General features: G+C 39.5%; 2 protein-coding genes across 2 annotated transcripts in view; one reads left to right on the top strand and one right to left on the bottom strand.

Annotated features, from left to right (window-relative positions):
* The window catches only part of armc9 (armadillo repeat containing 9), a 28747-nt gene extending 14801 nt beyond the window's left edge, over window positions 1-13946 (bottom strand). Inside the window, exons 1-16 of the mRNA XM_008291718.1 lie at window positions 13793-13946; window positions 13301-13460; window positions 12985-13110; window positions 12313-12483; window positions 11760-11915; window positions 11532-11624; window positions 10297-10321; window positions 9014-9171; window positions 8570-8668; window positions 7822-7857; window positions 5689-5723; window positions 5482-5593; window positions 4829-4921; window positions 1712-1802; window positions 924-1047; window positions 416-555 (exon numbers count right to left, since the gene is read on the bottom strand). Of these exons, the coding sequence (XP_008289940.1) occupies window positions 416-555; window positions 924-1047; window positions 1712-1802; window positions 4829-4921; window positions 5482-5593; window positions 5689-5723; window positions 7822-7857; window positions 8570-8668; window positions 9014-9171; window positions 10297-10321; window positions 11532-11624; window positions 11760-11915; window positions 12313-12483; window positions 12985-13110; window positions 13301-13375 (1534 nt within the window). The 5' untranslated portion in view covers window positions 13376-13460; window positions 13793-13946. The remainder of the gene's footprint in view (window positions 1-415; window positions 556-923; window positions 1048-1711; window positions 1803-4828; window positions 4922-5481; window positions 5594-5688; window positions 5724-7821; window positions 7858-8569; window positions 8669-9013; window positions 9172-10296; window positions 10322-11531; window positions 11625-11759; window positions 11916-12312; window positions 12484-12984; window positions 13111-13300; window positions 13461-13792) is intronic.
* A 280-nt stretch (window positions 13947-14226) lies between these two features.
* polr2h (RNA polymerase II, I and III subunit H) lies at window positions 14227-16539 on the top strand. Its single transcript, XM_008291717.1, has 6 exons — window positions 14227-14397; window positions 14736-14827; window positions 15328-15411; window positions 15789-15882; window positions 16056-16139; window positions 16330-16539. The coding sequence occupies exons 2-6, from the start codon at window positions 14755-14757 to the stop codon at window positions 16445-16447; spliced, it is 453 nt and encodes a 150-aa protein (XP_008289939.1). The 5' UTR covers window positions 14227-14397; window positions 14736-14754; the 3' UTR covers window positions 16448-16539.
* Window positions 16540-17457: the final 918 nt, after the last annotated feature.

Raw genomic sequence — 17457 nt, 5'->3', positions numbered from 1 at the left:
TGTAGAGTTATGCAAGAAGACCAATACTGTTCTCCTGTAAATATAAGGCTACTATAGCCAATAGCTGTTCAGCGTAGGGCAAAGACTGGAAACACAGAAACAGCTCTCCAGACCATGTGCAATGGGAACGATGTCAGCGAATCAGCACCTCCAAAGATCACCAATTAACATGTCATCACATTCGTTTATGGGTGGTTATGTGATGACATATTTCTTGGTTTTGGCCAGTGGCTTTCATAAGTCTCTGCTGTTTTTTTTTTCCAGTGATCAGTGTGAACACACCCACCTTAAACGTACTCTGATTCAGTGTTGTGACACAATAAAACATCCAGGAGGAAGGGCAGGAGGGGGTTTAAAGGGGCATCCTACCATTTCTTGTGTGTTTGACTTCTATATCTGCTTGTGCTTTGCTTACCTTTTGTTCGCAGACATAGGTTCATAAGCAGAGCCGCAGAGTACTCCAGAGTGTTGTCACTGAGGCAGTCTGAGTCCTGCAGTTCATCCACCAGCCAGCCAATCAGATCATCTGCGATCATGGCTGTCTGCTGGCTTCTCCTAAGAAGACACGTTCATAAACGTTAGATTAAAAGCACTTGTTTCATGCATTAAAATGTCAGTGGCATAATGTGAAAATGGGAACATCTGTTCTTAGACTGATTTTGGTGGTGTAAAAAACAACCATACTCAACTGAAAACATGTAAAAACAACTTTTCATTGATGTCAACTTGCATAGGTTGCCTTAAAGCTGGCTCCTAGAGGGTAACATTGTGGTGATAAGTGGCTCTTCACTACATAAATGTGTGTGTAATCTGGTTTATAAACATGCTATATAGTTTAGGCTTTGACATCGGCTACGGTTGATGACTCTCAGGAAAATCCAAAAGTAAAGATTAATAAAAACCCTGGTGATTTTGAAAGTCACCTGAGGCTGAGTTTCTGCAGAGCCACAAGAACATTTTCTCTCGTCAGGGACTCTTTATCCTCCTTCCTGAGCACCTCCGTCAGACGTTTCAAAAGAATGGGAATGTGGGAGAGGTAAACGCGACCTGTAAGCATCAACACAACATGGCAAAAAATAAATCAAAGAGGACAACAGGCATTTTAATATTGCTCTGGGTAACATTGTACACACACAACATAAACTTACACTTGTGTTCTTTAAGCTATAAATAGTGGCTTTAAAAAGAAAAACACGTTTTCCAACTAATTTTAGGTACAACTCGTGATTTTAGGTGCATTTGCGAGGACAATACAATACAACAGAATTATGAACTGTATCTCCTCAACAAAACCAAAACTGAACCTATAATTGATGAAATATTTAATCTCAGTCCCTACCTGTGACTGAAAGGAGCACAACATGTATCAGCATCACATTGCAAAATGTTCAAACTATACCTCCGCTTACATTTTTCCTTATTGTTGAGAATGAAGTAATTCCTGTCTTATAAAATTATCTTTCCACAATGGTTTACAAAATAACAGTAAAGTATTTGTGTTTGTCTTCACGTTACTGTCCCTGTATAATCTGCTCTCCGTAGTCACAGGCGTACCAATGTGCAGCATCATTAGTGGTTTTATTCCTGAAAGAAAAGCCACTAAAAAGCCATTCTCTCAATCTATCCTCTCAAGTGCATCCACACAGACAATGACTCATCTTCCAGAGAAATAATGATGCTTGGACATATCTAATGGCTTTTGAGAACTCACCCTCTGCAAGGGAAGCGAACGCATTGATGAGACGAGCCATGTACTGGCGGACGATGTCGTTTGTTGATCTCAGTAAATGAAGCACGGTTTTCTGCGAAAGAAAGCAAAATGTAGGGCACATTAAAATTGGATCGGCTGTTTTCGGGTACAGTGGGTTTTGAACTATCCACAGATGCTCCCAAACTGAAATGGTTTCTACAGATCATTTGAATAATGCAGTGTCTGACGGGCGGAGGAGAGATTATCAAAACACATGCGCTGTTAAAATGATGTATGTTAAATAGCTAAGCAACGTATGTGGCTGCAAATAGCCAATGTTGTCTGTTAGGTAAATGTAGATATATGGGTTAGTTTATGACCATGCAGCAGTACCTTCGCAGCTACTTCATATAGAAACAGAAGTACACAGATGAAACCTTGAATAAATATTGCTAACTTCCAGTTAATCCATTTTTTTACAACACTGAAACTAGCAGAAATTTCAAAACCTTTGGTTGGAAAGGTGACTGTGTTACTAATGGAACACTTTTCAGTAGCTGTTGAATTACTGCTGGATAACTGTTGTGTTTTTCATTGTTGTCACCTTAACGACTGTGGGCTTTATGTGCATGTTTACTAGATTTACTATTTATCCTGAATTGAGGAAAACAAGAACAAGCCCAAGTTTCTTTTCAGCGCTGTAGCCAGGCTGACAAAGTGCCACAGCACTGTGGAGCCTTGTGTTCCTTCAGCTCTCAGCAGTGAAGACTTCATGACCTTCTTCACTGATAAAGTTTTGAGTATTAGACAAAAAAAATATTAGCATGTCTGTAGGTGCAGAAGCTCTGGATGCATCCGTAGGACCAGCCTTATACTTGGACTGCTTCTCTGCTGTAAATCTCTCAGAGCTCATGTCAGTAAATTCTTCTAAACCAGCGACATGTCTGTTAGACTCAATCCCAACTAGACTGTTCAAGGAAATCTTTCCTCCAATAAATACTGCAGTATAAAATATTTTCAGCTTCTCTATATTGACAGGCTACGTACCTCAGGATTTTAAAGCAGCTATCATAAAACCACTACTTAAAAAGCCTTCTCTCGATCCAGGCGTTTTAGCAAACTATAGGCCCACATCCAACCTCCCTTTTAGTTCTAAAATTCTTGAAAAAGTTGTTGCAAGCCAATTGTGTGATTATCTGCATAGAAATGGTTTGTCTGTTGATCCTTCACAGGTGATACTTAGCCTACTCAGTGTAACTAATTAGCTAGTCTCTGTTTTTAGAAATCCTGTCTCCCTGCTGTTCCAGCACCTTCAAAACAAAGGCAAGACGTCCGGGTAGAAGCACCACAAAGCCGATTGGCACGCTGAGAAAACTCACACATTGTCGTTTATGCTTTTTTTCCCCCCATTGTCAAACAAAGAGTATTTATGTTTTTGATTTCATTACAAGAAACTGACACCATCCTCCTATTATTGTGTCTCTTCACAGTAAACGACCTCAGAGTTGTTTACAGGTGGCTCGGAGCACTGTCGAGGCAAGCGTACAGACAAATGAAACCAGCTGTGAGGAGATCGTTTTCTCTCTTGTATAAAGCTTGTCTATAGCATAGAGCCTGCAGCTAAAGGTGAAGACGAAGAAGAACAAGAAGAAAAGAAAAAAACTATAAATTGCGTAAAACAGCCTCTTGAGAGGGTAAAGTTTGGAATACAATCTGAGTTTCCTGTCCTGGCCTTTGTTGTGAAGAAACTAGAAATTGCTGAAGACTGTTACTTAATCTGAGCAATGAGGGAGCATTTCATAAACCGCCTACAGTCAGATTAAAATGAAATTATCAAAATAAATCAGCTTATGTACTTACATAGACAAGATTTTGACAAATTATGCTTAATTTCACAACAACTGTCAAAGACAATAAGAGTTGTGTTATTCTAATTATACAGTATATGACATAATTATAGCATGTTCCACCTATTTGTCCAATCAGCCTTTTTCAGTTCATTGTGATTTAAGAATTAGTGAGCGGAATGCTTCAAAATGATCAGAAATTATTGTCTGTTTAATTCAGGGCTCAGTTACAGACCGGGTCAGTACGTCACACACATACACATGGACAGGACAGACACACAACAACACACATATACAGGCACGAACAGAAGTGTCCATCCACTAAAGACGCGTATCATGACATGACAGGTTTAGGTTTTCAGTGACTCCTATAACCCTGAATTTTCTATGATGAAATCATTGAAACACAAAAAACAATCATATTTGAACATCATTATCTGCCACATACAGCTAACTTATGCTTTCTCAGATCCTGGGAGAACAAGAACCGATCCATTGACAAGACACACCAAAATGAAGACCTGAAAAATCAGGGCTAAATATCACAGTGTTCTTTTAACGAGAAGAACCTCCAAAATCATCAACAGCTTCATTCCACAAGCTGTCAGAATGCTGAAGTGCTGATCAAGATATGCAAACACTTGTTTATTTAAATTGCTTTAGGTTATTGGATTCTGAAGAAACGCTCTCCCATCTTGCCTGTACGACTGTGTATATACAGCAAAATGACAATAAACTTGATTTGATTTGATTTAACCTACAAAAGACTTTGTGCATTTTGAACCAGAGTAACCTCAGGTTTCTGTAATTAACTGAAAATAATTTGCTTTTGCCATCTAAATGGGACACACCTAGCTCATTGTTTACTCTCAGCTTCATTGAGCATATTGATAGACCAATGATAATAATTAGACAACAGCCAGACACTAATAGGGATCGGATGTGGATTACGAAACATAAAAGCTTCTGAGATACTGTGTTCACTTTGGCAACAGCCGATGCTCTTTACCCACTTTGCAGCATTAGGGAAACAGTGTGAAAAAAACACTGTTTGCACTTGGCAGAGGGGCCAATTCATCCACGAAGACCTGCCCTAATATACAGCCTTGGGATTAATTAGGCAGTTTTTACTTTGGCTATTATAGTTGAGAGAACTATGGGTTAGTTTAAAAACAAAATTACTGTCATCACAATTCATATTCATAGTCATTTCGGTATCGTCTACCTCAACAAGTGCTTTGTAGTGTTAATACAGAACGCAGTATAATTACAGTCACAGCTACACCCCCACCTGTTTCGTACTGTAGCGCTCCAGCAGATCATTGCTGATGTAGGCCTGCAGCACGGTGTCTCTCTGTTCACCAGGGAGTGAGCGAGTCAGTCTCTAAAAAACATTTGAGACAGATCCAACAATTAGAAATTAAAAGCCTGTGTGAATATAAACTGCATGGTTCCTTTTCGTCCTGCTCCCAAATTACTGTACATATAAATACGCCCCAAAACAAAACCTCATTGTTATTCTCATCACAAAGCGACTGCAACACAGAAGATTGTGTAAAACATGGCTTTTCTTAGCTGCTATTAAAATGTAAGGAAGTAGCCTTTCTTTAACAAGGGTACAGTCCCAATAGATGTCATACTATAGTGCTTTGAAGACCACAAAGGCTTGTTGAAAACTGCTTGGCTCTTAGTATCCGCAATGCAGTTATCCTGTAATGCTTATTTAGGAGGTCAGATGCTCTGATACGAATGTAAGATTATACTTTAATCAGCTCTCACTGGGAGCTGGCTTACTTTAGTTGCGGATAATGGCAAACAAAGGAAAATAAAACATGCAAGGGCTGAAGTTAAAGACAAAAACTACCATGAAAAAGTGCATTTGAGTCAATCGGGATCACACAAAATATGACATACGACACCAGTAAGGGGATATAATATTCTCACCCAGCGCAGAGCCTGAAGCAGCAGAGACTTGAGTCTATCAGCACCTTCAAGCAGGTCTTTCTTCAGCTTCTCGTAGTCTAATGAGGGCAACATTGGTACGTCCTTAGGTCTTCTAGAGATCAATAAAAAAATGAAATGTCAGCTCTGTTTTATCGTGCCAATAGCGGCTAAGAATAAGTGAAAAGCTTCTTCGAATTTAAGACCTACTGTGGTGCAATGGATGCTCGCAGCATAGAAGAGGCCTACAACAAAAGGCACAATCAAGAAAAGAAGACGATGAGGACTAGAGTATATCTTACAGATTATTTCAGACGACATTTACCACATTTTCACTTTGAGCTGTACAAAACATAACCCATGCAACTGTTTAATATTTCATCATTCCTTTTATCGTATTTAGTGGCATTCTTCCCTACTTCCTCCATCTATGACCTTTAAGTTAACTACTGTCTCATAAGTCATTATTGGTCTCTTAGTCATGCATTCATCATGCGTTTATTTACATGCTGACCTCTGGGACATACAGGACGGTACGGTTTGGCAATATCTCCCCATGCAGTAAACAACAAGTAGAACCGGTACCAGAAAAAGCGGGTTAGTATCTCTGCATTTGTTACACCTCAGTGCACCTCTACTACACCAGTAATGTACGTTGTTATTTGAGACAAAAGGAAATAGAAGCCTCTGAACAGAGAAACACATCACTGAGGTCGTCGTGTTGTGTGTATGTGTGTGTGTGTGTGCAGAGGAAAACTTATTATGAGGGTTTTTTAATCACTGAAAGGGGGATTTTGAGCTCTGAAATCCAATCTGAAACTGGGGAGGCGGTTGGACCTATAGAGGGGGCAGCATGAGGTCGGGGGAGTGATCCGTGTCGTCTGAGGTATCGGTTGGTCTCGCCACATATTTGCTTTGGTGTGCAGCAGGGAATAGGCACAAACAGGGGAACAGTGATACCTGGATTCTTTCCCAAATTCCCTTTCTCTGTAAACATTTGTTTCCCTGAAGATTGGTAAAGGACAAGAGGACATGTTTTCCTGTGACATTTGACACTAGAGGGCTTTACGAAGAGCGACACCCCACTAAGGATTAGCACACATACACTGTTTATTACAGGAAGGCAGTAGTTATAAAAAAAATAAGTAGTTTGTGCAGCAATGGCAGACGATTATTATTCTTATTTTCTTTTTAAACTAAACTAAAAGGCGACATTTATTCTCAGATTTCAGCTGAGCACCTACACAAAGCGAAGGCTTGACCCGAATTCCCTGACAATAAACAGTTTACATAAGGAATGTCTTTACTCTTTTTATCTCTTTAGTGTGTCAACTGTAGACCACCTATTGTTGATATTATTGTCTAACTAGGCGGCTCTACTCCCTGGTTTCATCCAGCTTTTCCCCGTGGATCAAGATAAGTCATTGTGGAGTAGCATAAAGGGCATGAAGAGTCTGACACATACGGTTAGCTATGGTGTTATGTTGTGATGAGTGAAAGGTTGCTCGCCTGTGTGAGGACAAATATGGTCCTGATTAATATTTTATCCAAGTCACCAGAATATTGGCCATTGTTTAGCAGCTCTTGGCAATCAGAGAATTAACTATTAACCACCATTAATATGCCGGTAAATTCCGCTGCGGGTGTTCGTTTTTTATTATTTGCAGCTTTTCCTCATACATCAGTTAAAGACGAAGCCTGCTTTTCTATGCAAATTGTCTAAATTAAAGCTATTAAACAGTACTATATGTTCAGCCTGAGTACTTGCTATTGATGGTGTTGAGAACCCTCACAATTATATGAAGTGTTTTGGTTGCTTCTTTTCACACGACTGTAATTTAATCCACCGTGTTCGAGCGTGAGAGAAATGCTGGTTGTTCTCGTCCTGTCGTGGTGTCTGGCTAAATTCCTTCAAAAACTATACCATTAAACATAAGGGGAGAGAACTGAAACTGACTAACTGTAAAAATACAGACAGTCAATAAGGAGAATCGAGCGGCAGAACTATGACTGAGGTCTTTGGGAACAAGTGAGTTTAATAATGAGTTATACCCTGAAAGACGCTCTTGTTCAGTTTAATAAGTGGCCGAACAACAGAGGTCATTATACTACAAGTGAACATCCTTTTAAAAGAGGACAATCGAGTAGGAACTAGAGAAAAGGGGCTGGGATAATAGACTGAAAACAATATCAGGCAGAGAAATGCGTATATGTTGGGGTGGGGGGACATAAAAGCAATGTGAGGAGGAGGAGGAGGAGGAGGAGGAGGAGGAGGAGACGAGGCGAGGCACAAGCAAGATGAGAAGAGGGGGGGAAGTAAAGATGAAAACATATGAAACTTACATAGCCATCATCATAGGGACTCATAGAGTAATATCCCTTTGTGGACAAAAAGCACCACACAAGCAAAAAAACACAGACACACAAGAAAAAAGTTGTTCAGTTCAAAACAGAAAGAAACAAGATTTCACAGGCCAGAGTTGAACACCACAATGAAGGCCACTGACGGCGAGCATGATTGTCAAGCTGTGGACAGTTTAGCGTATTTCTACAGTCTTTTGATTGTCGGCGCCACAGAGTAGCAGTGATCAAACAGTGGCAACAAGGACAGGAAGTTTTTAACCAATTAACCATAAGGATTACTTTTCTTGTAATCATAATCATCTGAGTTACATTTCAAAGGTGCTTGATTGTGTGAGCCACTGGGACTCTGAAATTGTTAATTTTCTGCGTTTAGAGTTGTGTAATGCTTATTTAACTTTCCACCAAGCCTTCCACATGAGTGCGTATGAATACAACACCAGGATCTAGTCACTTACTTCCAGGATATATACTGCAGAATACTACAGGCCTGCAGTTGGCTACTTGGTGCACAAAGGACAAAGCGACACTTGGCAGATAAACCCTCTTTAAAAGATCCTTTACAAACACAGTTTCGGTTTGAAGTGTAGTTTCCCCTGACTATGGCTCCTATCAGCAGGCCCTCACTTGACAATTTCCATGCTTTCGCTGAAATCGCTCTGACTAGAGGTCTTGTGTTGCTATTCCTCTGTCAGCGAGGTGTGAAGGAGAGGAGTGTGCTTTGACTCACGGTGCCGGGCCTGGTGAAGTCAGTGCTCTGGACCACGCTCTGCCTCATCTGGCTGCTGAACAGGCGAACATATACACTCTGCAGGTACTCAGGGGAGATCTGCAAAAACACAGCAGGCCTCTTGAGATATTGTGCGGGAAGAGCAGGGCTATCATTCGTGTGTCCGTTTAACAGCCTCATTATGAAACAGCAAATACTAAACTTGCTCCAGCCTATTTTGAAACTACACAGTGTATGTCCAGTTGTTTTGTTTAGCATTTACACTTGTGAACTTTGCATTTGCAAAGAACAGCCTAATTAAAGCCCATTTGTTTGTCCGTCCAGTGTTTGTGTCACCACTCATTAGCTTGCTCATGTTAGTGTGTACTCTGCTCATCTACTGTATGTAGTGTGTGCCTGCGGCTTGTCTGTTGGAACTTGTGTTTGTTCGGTAGCCTGACCTACCATTTTTCCGCTGACAGTGGCCTCCAATGAGTCGACCAGCTCGGCAGTGATTCCAATCAGGTTTTGGTAGTCGGCCTGCATCTTGCTGAACTTCCGCATGTAGCTTGTTATGCGCCGGTCGGATTCAACCAGCTGGAGCTGTAACTGCTGCATAGCCTCTGTGCAGTCACACAAACACACGTCCAGGCCGAGGTTACAGAAACAAACGCTGATATCACGTGTACAGTTATGATAGAGTGGTTGTCAGAAAATCCTTTTATTGAAAGTAATTTATTATAAAAATTAGTCAATGGATGTTTATCACCGTAATTTGAAAAAAAAGTTCACTTTAATGTTGCAAATTAAAATTTCAGATTCCATCTCTAATGAACCATTAAATGATTCTTAGTCTTTATCAACCTTTGTTTGCAACTGTTTGTAATACGGACGGAACTTTCCTCCAGGGTTAATATTATAATCTATTTTGTCCACTACATCAGCAATTTCCCTGAGGTATCCACCAAAAGGGATAAAGTTCTATTCTATTCTATTCTATCAGTGGTCCCCAACCACCGGGCCGTGGACCGGTACCGGGCCGTGGGTCATTTGGTACCAGGCCGCACAGAAAGAATAAAAATGTTTTATTGTCTTATTTTGTTTCCAGCAGAGTCTGCAGGGTGTTTTATTTTGAAAAATGACTAGCTTGTCTTCCCGTAACTTCCAGCTGTGCTTGTTTCCCGCACTTGTGTGTGTCAGTTTTCATGCCCGGCCGTTAAAATCTATTCTAACCGCTGCCAAAATGAATAAAAAAAAAACGAACTTTTCTGGAGAGTGTATTTGAAAAGAGGATGAGATGCTGAGACGGAAGAAAAAGTGAATACTTGTTTACCAATAAAAAGTAATTTGATTTGTTTATGACACTTTTTTAATAGAAAAAAACAATATTATTTGTTAAGTGTGCAATGACCGGTCCACAGAAAATTGTTGTGCTTGAAACCGGTCCGTAGTGCAAAAAAGGTTGGAGGCTGCTGCACTACATAATATTATTATCCATTTATCATAACAAATTGCATTTATTACAGAAAAATCTGAATTATATATGAAATTACACAACAGATGTGAGACAGTTAGATTTTGCAATTTGCGTTTTTGCCTTGAAAGACAGTTTTTTTCCTTCATCAGGAAAATCTGTCCACCACTGATGAGTTGACATTTTTTTTCACAATAGATGTAGTTTAATGGAGGGACAGATTGACCAGCTGCAACACAATGCAAAAGGTAGATTCTTTGATTGTAAGACTTACCTTTAGTACTCCTTCCACCCTCCTTCTGCATGACGCCGGTTAAAGAAAACATTCTTGAACTCAAATCAAACATCTTAACTGTATTTGTTCCATTAGCCGGTAGGTGCATCTAGAGTTATATGCACACAATGAAACAATACAGGGAGATAATATGTCAACAGGATACTAGACAAACACACACAATGTTTTACATCCTGCTTGTAAGTGGACAAATTCATCACAGCTATTTGTTTCGCATTTACTCATTGTATAATTTGATATAAGTGTTAGCACAGAATTAATGCTTGTTTGTTTTAAAGGGAGGTATCAATACATTTCAAAAAAAGATCCATTGACCAACTCCCTTGTGCTGGCAAACACAGCTTACATCTATTGTGTTATCGTGGATACAGCAGGACTGTTGACTCTCTCTTATGTCATGTGGACAGCCACGTATGGCCACTTGACCAACAGATAATTTTGATGTGGAATGGTTTGAGCTGCCGAAAGGGCTGCTCATTAAACCCTTTGCAAATTTAAAGGTTATACATGTTAGATAACTTTGCTTGTTTAGTTCAGTAAAGACACATTTTGTTAACCCTTCAGATAACAGTTGCTACGTGTGCTTTGACCTCTTGCCTGTAGTGATGGGGTTTGGTTTCATGAATGTCCTTCTGTCCTGAAGGAGTTAGGGTGAGATTAGGTCCTGCCATGCTCAAACATAGGTATTTAAAAAAGCTAATCACATGCGATTTGCTTGCGGCATATGAAAGAACCAGGTCTGTGCAACAGTCTGATCAACAATGACCTCTGTAGTCACCTACAAAAAGGCTTTTCAAATGTGTAGCTCAGCTATCGAAGGAAACGGAAAAAGACTATTTTAAGCCAACTTCTAAAGACATTTGTCTCCTCTGATGAACCCAAATAATTTGTACTTTTTGTCAGGCAGTTTTGTAAGTCACCCCTGTGAGGGCTGCCAAACGCTGACAGAGAGTTAACCAGAGGCAATTTAGTACAATCTCACTGCCAAATATCCAATGCAGTGAGGATGTAAGAACTCAAAGCAATTTAATGGATAAAAGCTATTTTTACACTAAAGCTATTTAGCTGTGAAAGAAGTTTGTGTGATTGATAATAAAGATAACTTCTGTGACATTTAGATTTACTATTCGGTGTAACTCAGATCAGAACAAGACAGGAACAAGCTGATGATTTTCTCAGCAATGACTCCTAAGCGAGGGATGGTAAAAGGATACATATAAGGTCATCAGCCTCGGGGTGTTGGACGGCTTCAGTGTCACAGACAGGAACTGCTCCAGCTTATCCTTCAACTGTGGTATCCAGGAATCCTACATACACACCACGTATGTCAGAAAAAAAAAACATGGTTATGCTCATTCTCACAGTCACACATGGTAGTACTTTTGAATATGTACTGACTAGATGGCAAAAACAAGAGTAACGTTCTGTAATTATCCGAGCACCTGAAAAAGATCTTTGAAGGAGGGGTGGACGGTGGGGTTGGGAACAAACGGCAAAGCATAGTAAGACAAAAACTCTGTGGTCTGGCTCAGTGCTGCTCCCCGAGTTTCCAGGTACTGCTTGAAGTAGGAAATCCTCTCCTCAAACTCAGCCCGGTCCTGCAGGCACATTGGGGTTTGGAATTATTTATTTCATGAAACCAAATTGTCAGTTGAGCTAAATGCATCGTTTTAAAACACAAATTCTCCTCAGCTGTATGATTGTCTCTTGACCTGCTACCACCACTACAAACTAAAAAAATCTGCAACTTTTGAAAAAAATAACTTTATATACATAGAAATGTGTTGACTCAAACTGCTGTGGCTTACAAAAGCACGGGCTATAGTGCTGCAGAGGTTAGAAGTGTTTTCTTGTGTAGCACAACTACGTCAGTGACAGTCAATCAAAATGAAGCCTGTGGCGCAGCTTAGTGGACACTTTGCAAAACAGCACATACTTCTTTTTTCTATAATTAAAATAATACATATTAAATAAAGAAAGCTCGGATCTACATACCTGTCTACTAGGGTGCCTCCTCAGTGGGTAGATGGTAAAGTGAATTTGAAGGTAGAACTCCAAGCTCAGGGCCACAGCATCTGTGTCTTTTACTTCTGAGGGAATATTCTCTGTCCACAGTTCAAAGAACACCTTGTGGTCTCCATCATCAAAAGAGCAAAGGAGGTCTTTCTAAAAAAAAAAAAAAAAAAAAATCACATTAAAAGAGGAGTGAGCTGGGGAAAAACAAGAACTCTGGGAAGATGTCATTCACAACAACTGGCTACTATTTATGAACATTACACAGTATTTGGATATCACACGATGACAACTGCTGTACAATAACAAATGCATGACTGGTAACATACCTTATAATTTCTACGAACAGATTATTATTATTTTTTTTAAATGCTTACATGAATTGAAAACAAGTGAATTTGCCAGTCTTGACTCAAAGTCCAAGTAGGTTACTGAATTAGTGGAGCATAACGCAAGTTGATGTGTTTCACAATGCTATAGCATAAAACTTTTTTTTTGTTGTTGTTGTATCAGCTGCATGTTAATTGCCATCATGTGGGCAAATATCCTTCCCACTTTTCACCACAAGTAATGCCCATCCCCAGCTGCCACCTTCACAAATAAACAGCCAATCTGCATGCAGGAACATGAGATTTTCAGAACTGAGTCATTTACCTGAACAACGCGAGTCTTTGAGTCTCTGAGGTTACTTCCTCGAGGCTTTGAGACAAGCTTCCCTTTGCTTTGGCAGTCCTTGTCAAAACTGTGAACAGTGTCTTCAAACTCCTCAAACTTGAGATACTACAAAAAAAAGATAGATAGATAGATAGATAGATAGATAGATAGATAGATAGATAGATATTTTATTAATCCCCTAGGGGAAATCCAGGTATATCATAGCTCACGGGTACAAGGTACTGGAGAAAAGTTACACATTTTGTTTGATTTTAATTGAATTCAACTGTTGCTCTCTTTAATTTGAGCATATTACCTCTTTAATCATCCCAAGGAGGTCCGCCTCAGTTGCCAAGATGTCCCCCATCTTGGCTGCCTCCCTCGAATTCATGTGAGTGCCTGAAATCTTCAAAACACCTTCTGACAGCAAAGACTTGTGCTCTCATTCAGTAGCGTTTGTACTTCCTGTGAGCATTCTGCAAGAATAGGAAACCATATGAGACAATAAATGGTCACATGGGAACCCCAAAAACTTGAACACTGGGGTTCAATTAATTCTGCAATTTGAGTATTAATAAAGTGTTTCGTTACTTCTTGAGTGTAATGTAGAATTGCAATACAGGTTACTGTTTTATGGGCTAATTAAATGCAATGACACTGGCATTCTAAAGCTATGACAATAATTATCTTCGCCAGTCAACTTCAACAACAATATAAGCGAAAATGACGCGAGTTAGTATTAGCTGACAAGCTAGCTAATCAGGTAACGTTTTCTGACGTTAGGAGAGCACAACAACATTATTCTTACCTCACTCTCGCAACATTTACTTGGTGAATGTAGGCTTTACAAACATTTCGAGGCGTTCATCCGCAGCTAAAACTCATAGAATCCATTTTCGGCATCGGCTGTGGTCTTTAATTACACTTTATCTCCGTTAGTTAGCCATTAGCTAGCAACCGTACACAGACAGGACGCTAAAAAAAAAACACCTAGCAACCGAATGGCTGTGAAATAAGGGCTGGAAAGTGGAAGCAGATGTCGTAAATACAGGCAACTGTGAAGCAACAAATAAAGGTGTACTTTTTCACAACACTGTTTTTTTTTTGTTTGTTTGTTTGTTTGTTTTTTAGATATAGATAATAATATTCCGCCCATTATAGTTTTTGAACACCAAACAGGAGTTCATTTTCTGCACAGACCGTACAGGATGTTGAACCGGAAGCAGTTCTCGTGTCAAAGGTTGAGCACATTGTTTCTGCGCGGTACAGTCTGTTTGAGAATATAATGAATGAAGTTTTACTCAAATAAGAAATTTAGCGTAAACGTTACGTAGTCGTTCTCTCGGAGGGAAGCTGACTGACCCCGACTTCACGGTGTTTACAGTATAATATAAGAACGCCGCCTTACTGAAGGTAAGTTTGGGGAATTGTGTAGAAAACATGCTAAAGCTAACAGCTAGCATGAATAGGAGACAGCAGAAGTTGTGTTAATGCTGTGACAAGACTTTGGCTAATTCTTATTCAGGTATGCTTATCAGGCTTGTCATACTAGTGCTGGGTGGTTTGAAGATGCACAGAGCATTCACTAAGTTATGTGGCTTACTGCAGGTCAAAAACAGTTTAAGTGAAAATCCCAATTGGTTGTAATATTGTTTTCTATCAAAATACATGGATATGAACAAAGTGATCTAAAATGTTCAACTGTTAGACAAGCAAACATTTCAATTCTTTTGTTTTTCTTCCTGTACAAGTTCACAGACTGGGACAGAGATGGCTGGAATTTTGTTTGAGGATATCTTTGATGTAAAAGATATCGATCCAGATGGCAAAAAGTTTGACAGAGGTAAGTCAGCTGTGATTATAAAATAAGTGTTTAAAAAAAGTGTAAAGTTTAAACACCATCCACTGGAAAAATTCATGTATATTGTAATTGTTTCCGGTCACTACTCCTGTACCGGTAATGCCATCAGTCACCCTATTCTTTTTCTTTTTCTTTTCTTTTTTTAAATATGACATTGCTTTAAGATGATCAAGCTCATCATCTGTCAAGCTAAACACCCAGATGGATTTCTTATTTGTGAGAGTCTAAACAAAAGTAAAAGATGAGTGATCACTGCACTTTATTTTTCATTTCTTCAAAGACATGATTTCAAATTAATACCAGCGTTGCTTGTGGTCAGTCATTGATCAATTTGGTGCAGTTTCAATCATCTTAGTTGTTGCTAGTTTTTCTTCTTTTGTTTGTGCTTTAGATTTTTATTTACATTTGTTTGTTGTTTATCTTGCATTGTTTTCAATTAATGTCCCTTAATTTCAATTATTTATTTCAATTATTTGCTGCAGTGTCGCGCCTTCACTGTGAAAGTGAGTCTTTCAAGATGGACCTCATCTTGGATGTGAACATCCAGATCTATCCTGTTGATCTCGGTAAGAAAATACAATTTTTATCATTGCTGTCATAATGCAATCTGATTTGTACCCAGTATGCCCAGAATAAGTGACCATATCAGCTATTTTTTAATATTTCATCAGATTAAATGTTCACTTGTTAAAGCTATCGTTCTACTTTTAGGTGAGATGGTTGCGTCGTTGTTTTTCACTCGGCTCCCATAACATTTAACTTTTGTTTCCAATCCATGTGGATGTGCTGTGTGATGTTACTGTCATCTTCAAACCAAACCAACCTTTGATATTAATAAACCTTGTTTATAAATAGCTGCCGGTCAAAATCTCGTCACTAAGCTGAAGTGTCCAAAGTGCAAAATGATAATAAACCCAGTTTAATTTTATTTCATTTCATTCAGGTGACAAGTTCAGGCTGGTCATTGCCAGCACCTTATATGAAGATGGAACACCAGATGATGGAGAGTACAATCCTCAGGATGATCGGCCGTCCAGGTAAGACATTGTTCTTTAAGGGTTAAGTGCATATAACCTTCCAAACAACTGCTATTTGTTAGATGTATTTACTAAATGATCCACCACCATTCTGAGAAACAGTATTTTTTATTTATTTACTTTTTTTGCATATTAATGTTTGTCCTCTCATTTCGCTTTATTCAAATTTACAGAGCAGACCAATTTGATTATGTGATGTACGGAAAAGTTTACAAAATTGAGGGTGATGAGACTTCAACAGAGGCTGCCACACGACTGTAAGTGAACTGTCTTCACATGCATCATGTGTTACACGAATGGAAAGACATCAGCTGCTGGCACAAATCTGTGTTCATAACATTAAAGAGGGAATACACGTGAAAATAAGAAGCCATTTTTTATCATTTGGTGATTATTTCAGACTGTCACTGACAGTGTTAACAATTACACGTGTGCTTCTTCTTTCAGCTCTGCCTATGTGTCTTACGGAGGCCTCCTCATGAGGCTGCAGGGAGACGCCAACAACCTTCACGGCTTTGAGGTGGACTCCAGGGTCTACCTCCTCATGAAGAAGCTGGCCTTCTGAAACCAACCCTGCACACTCACCCACCCGGTTTCTATTACTGCCACAGACTTAAAGTCGTACTGAGCAGGGTGCTAAAAAAAAACATTGAACTTCCCAAGCAGGGAGCACATAGACAAGAATACGTGGATTCTGTAGACAAGATATTTTGTGTTTTATACTCATTGATTTGAAATGGTTTCTCTAAGGAGACGGACTAAGGACTGTGACACATAAGAACTGCTGCAACTTCCATCTGCCGACAGACTGTAAATAAAGATTTCTTTTATACAAAACGATGCCTCGATGGTCACCTTGGATCATGCTTTGATAAGGTTTTGTTTTGGCGTGTTTCTTCTTTCGAGGATTTCTTCTGAACATATACCTCGACCGCTGCCTCGCTGAGCTTCCAAACATGCCAAATTAGGTTTTATTGGACAGTATCTGCTATGAGCAAGAATGGGGAATCTGTTTAACATTATTACACAAGAAAGCTGTGTGCTATGGGCCAGATAAGGTTTTATAAAGAAGCTGGTGTTAATTGGGCCGTGAAGCTCGCAGGACAGTGTTTTGGTCTCAGGTGTCTAATTACAGTTCCAGTGAACAGTGAGGATGATAGGTTTGGAATAATTGGAACACGAGCTCATGCAAAGTGCTGCTTGATGTTTACATGTGTAGCTATTAAATTAGCTGTAACCTTGTTTGGCCTTAACCTCTTCCTCTTTTTTTAAAAATCTTGTTTTTCTAAAGTTCCACAGCATACATTAGCTAACTCTAACCTTAGCTTTTAGATTTTTAGACTTTTAGATGCCAGCGAACTGAAATGTGGACACTCGGGACAGAAAATTGAATTAAGGGCAAAGAGGCTGCGTTTGTGCAGAAAACAGGATTCTCTGTGTCAGCGGTAATGGATGTCACAGGATAGAGAAGAACACTACCGATGACTAACACACTCCTGGTGTGTGTTTGGAAAGCCTTACATGCTCTTGACTGTAGTGATGCTCCAGATAAGCTTGTAGCTGTACAACGCTTAA

This window comes from Stegastes partitus, unplaced genomic scaffold (genome assembly GCF_000690725.1).
Source record: "Stegastes partitus isolate 25-593 unplaced genomic scaffold, Stegastes_partitus-1.0.2 Scaffold757, whole genome shotgun sequence".
NCBI classification, from domain to species: Eukaryota; Metazoa; Chordata; class Actinopteri; family Pomacentridae; genus Stegastes; species Stegastes partitus.
Note: the sequence above shows the minus strand (reverse complement) of the source record. Positions and strands in the feature narration are given on the sequence as shown.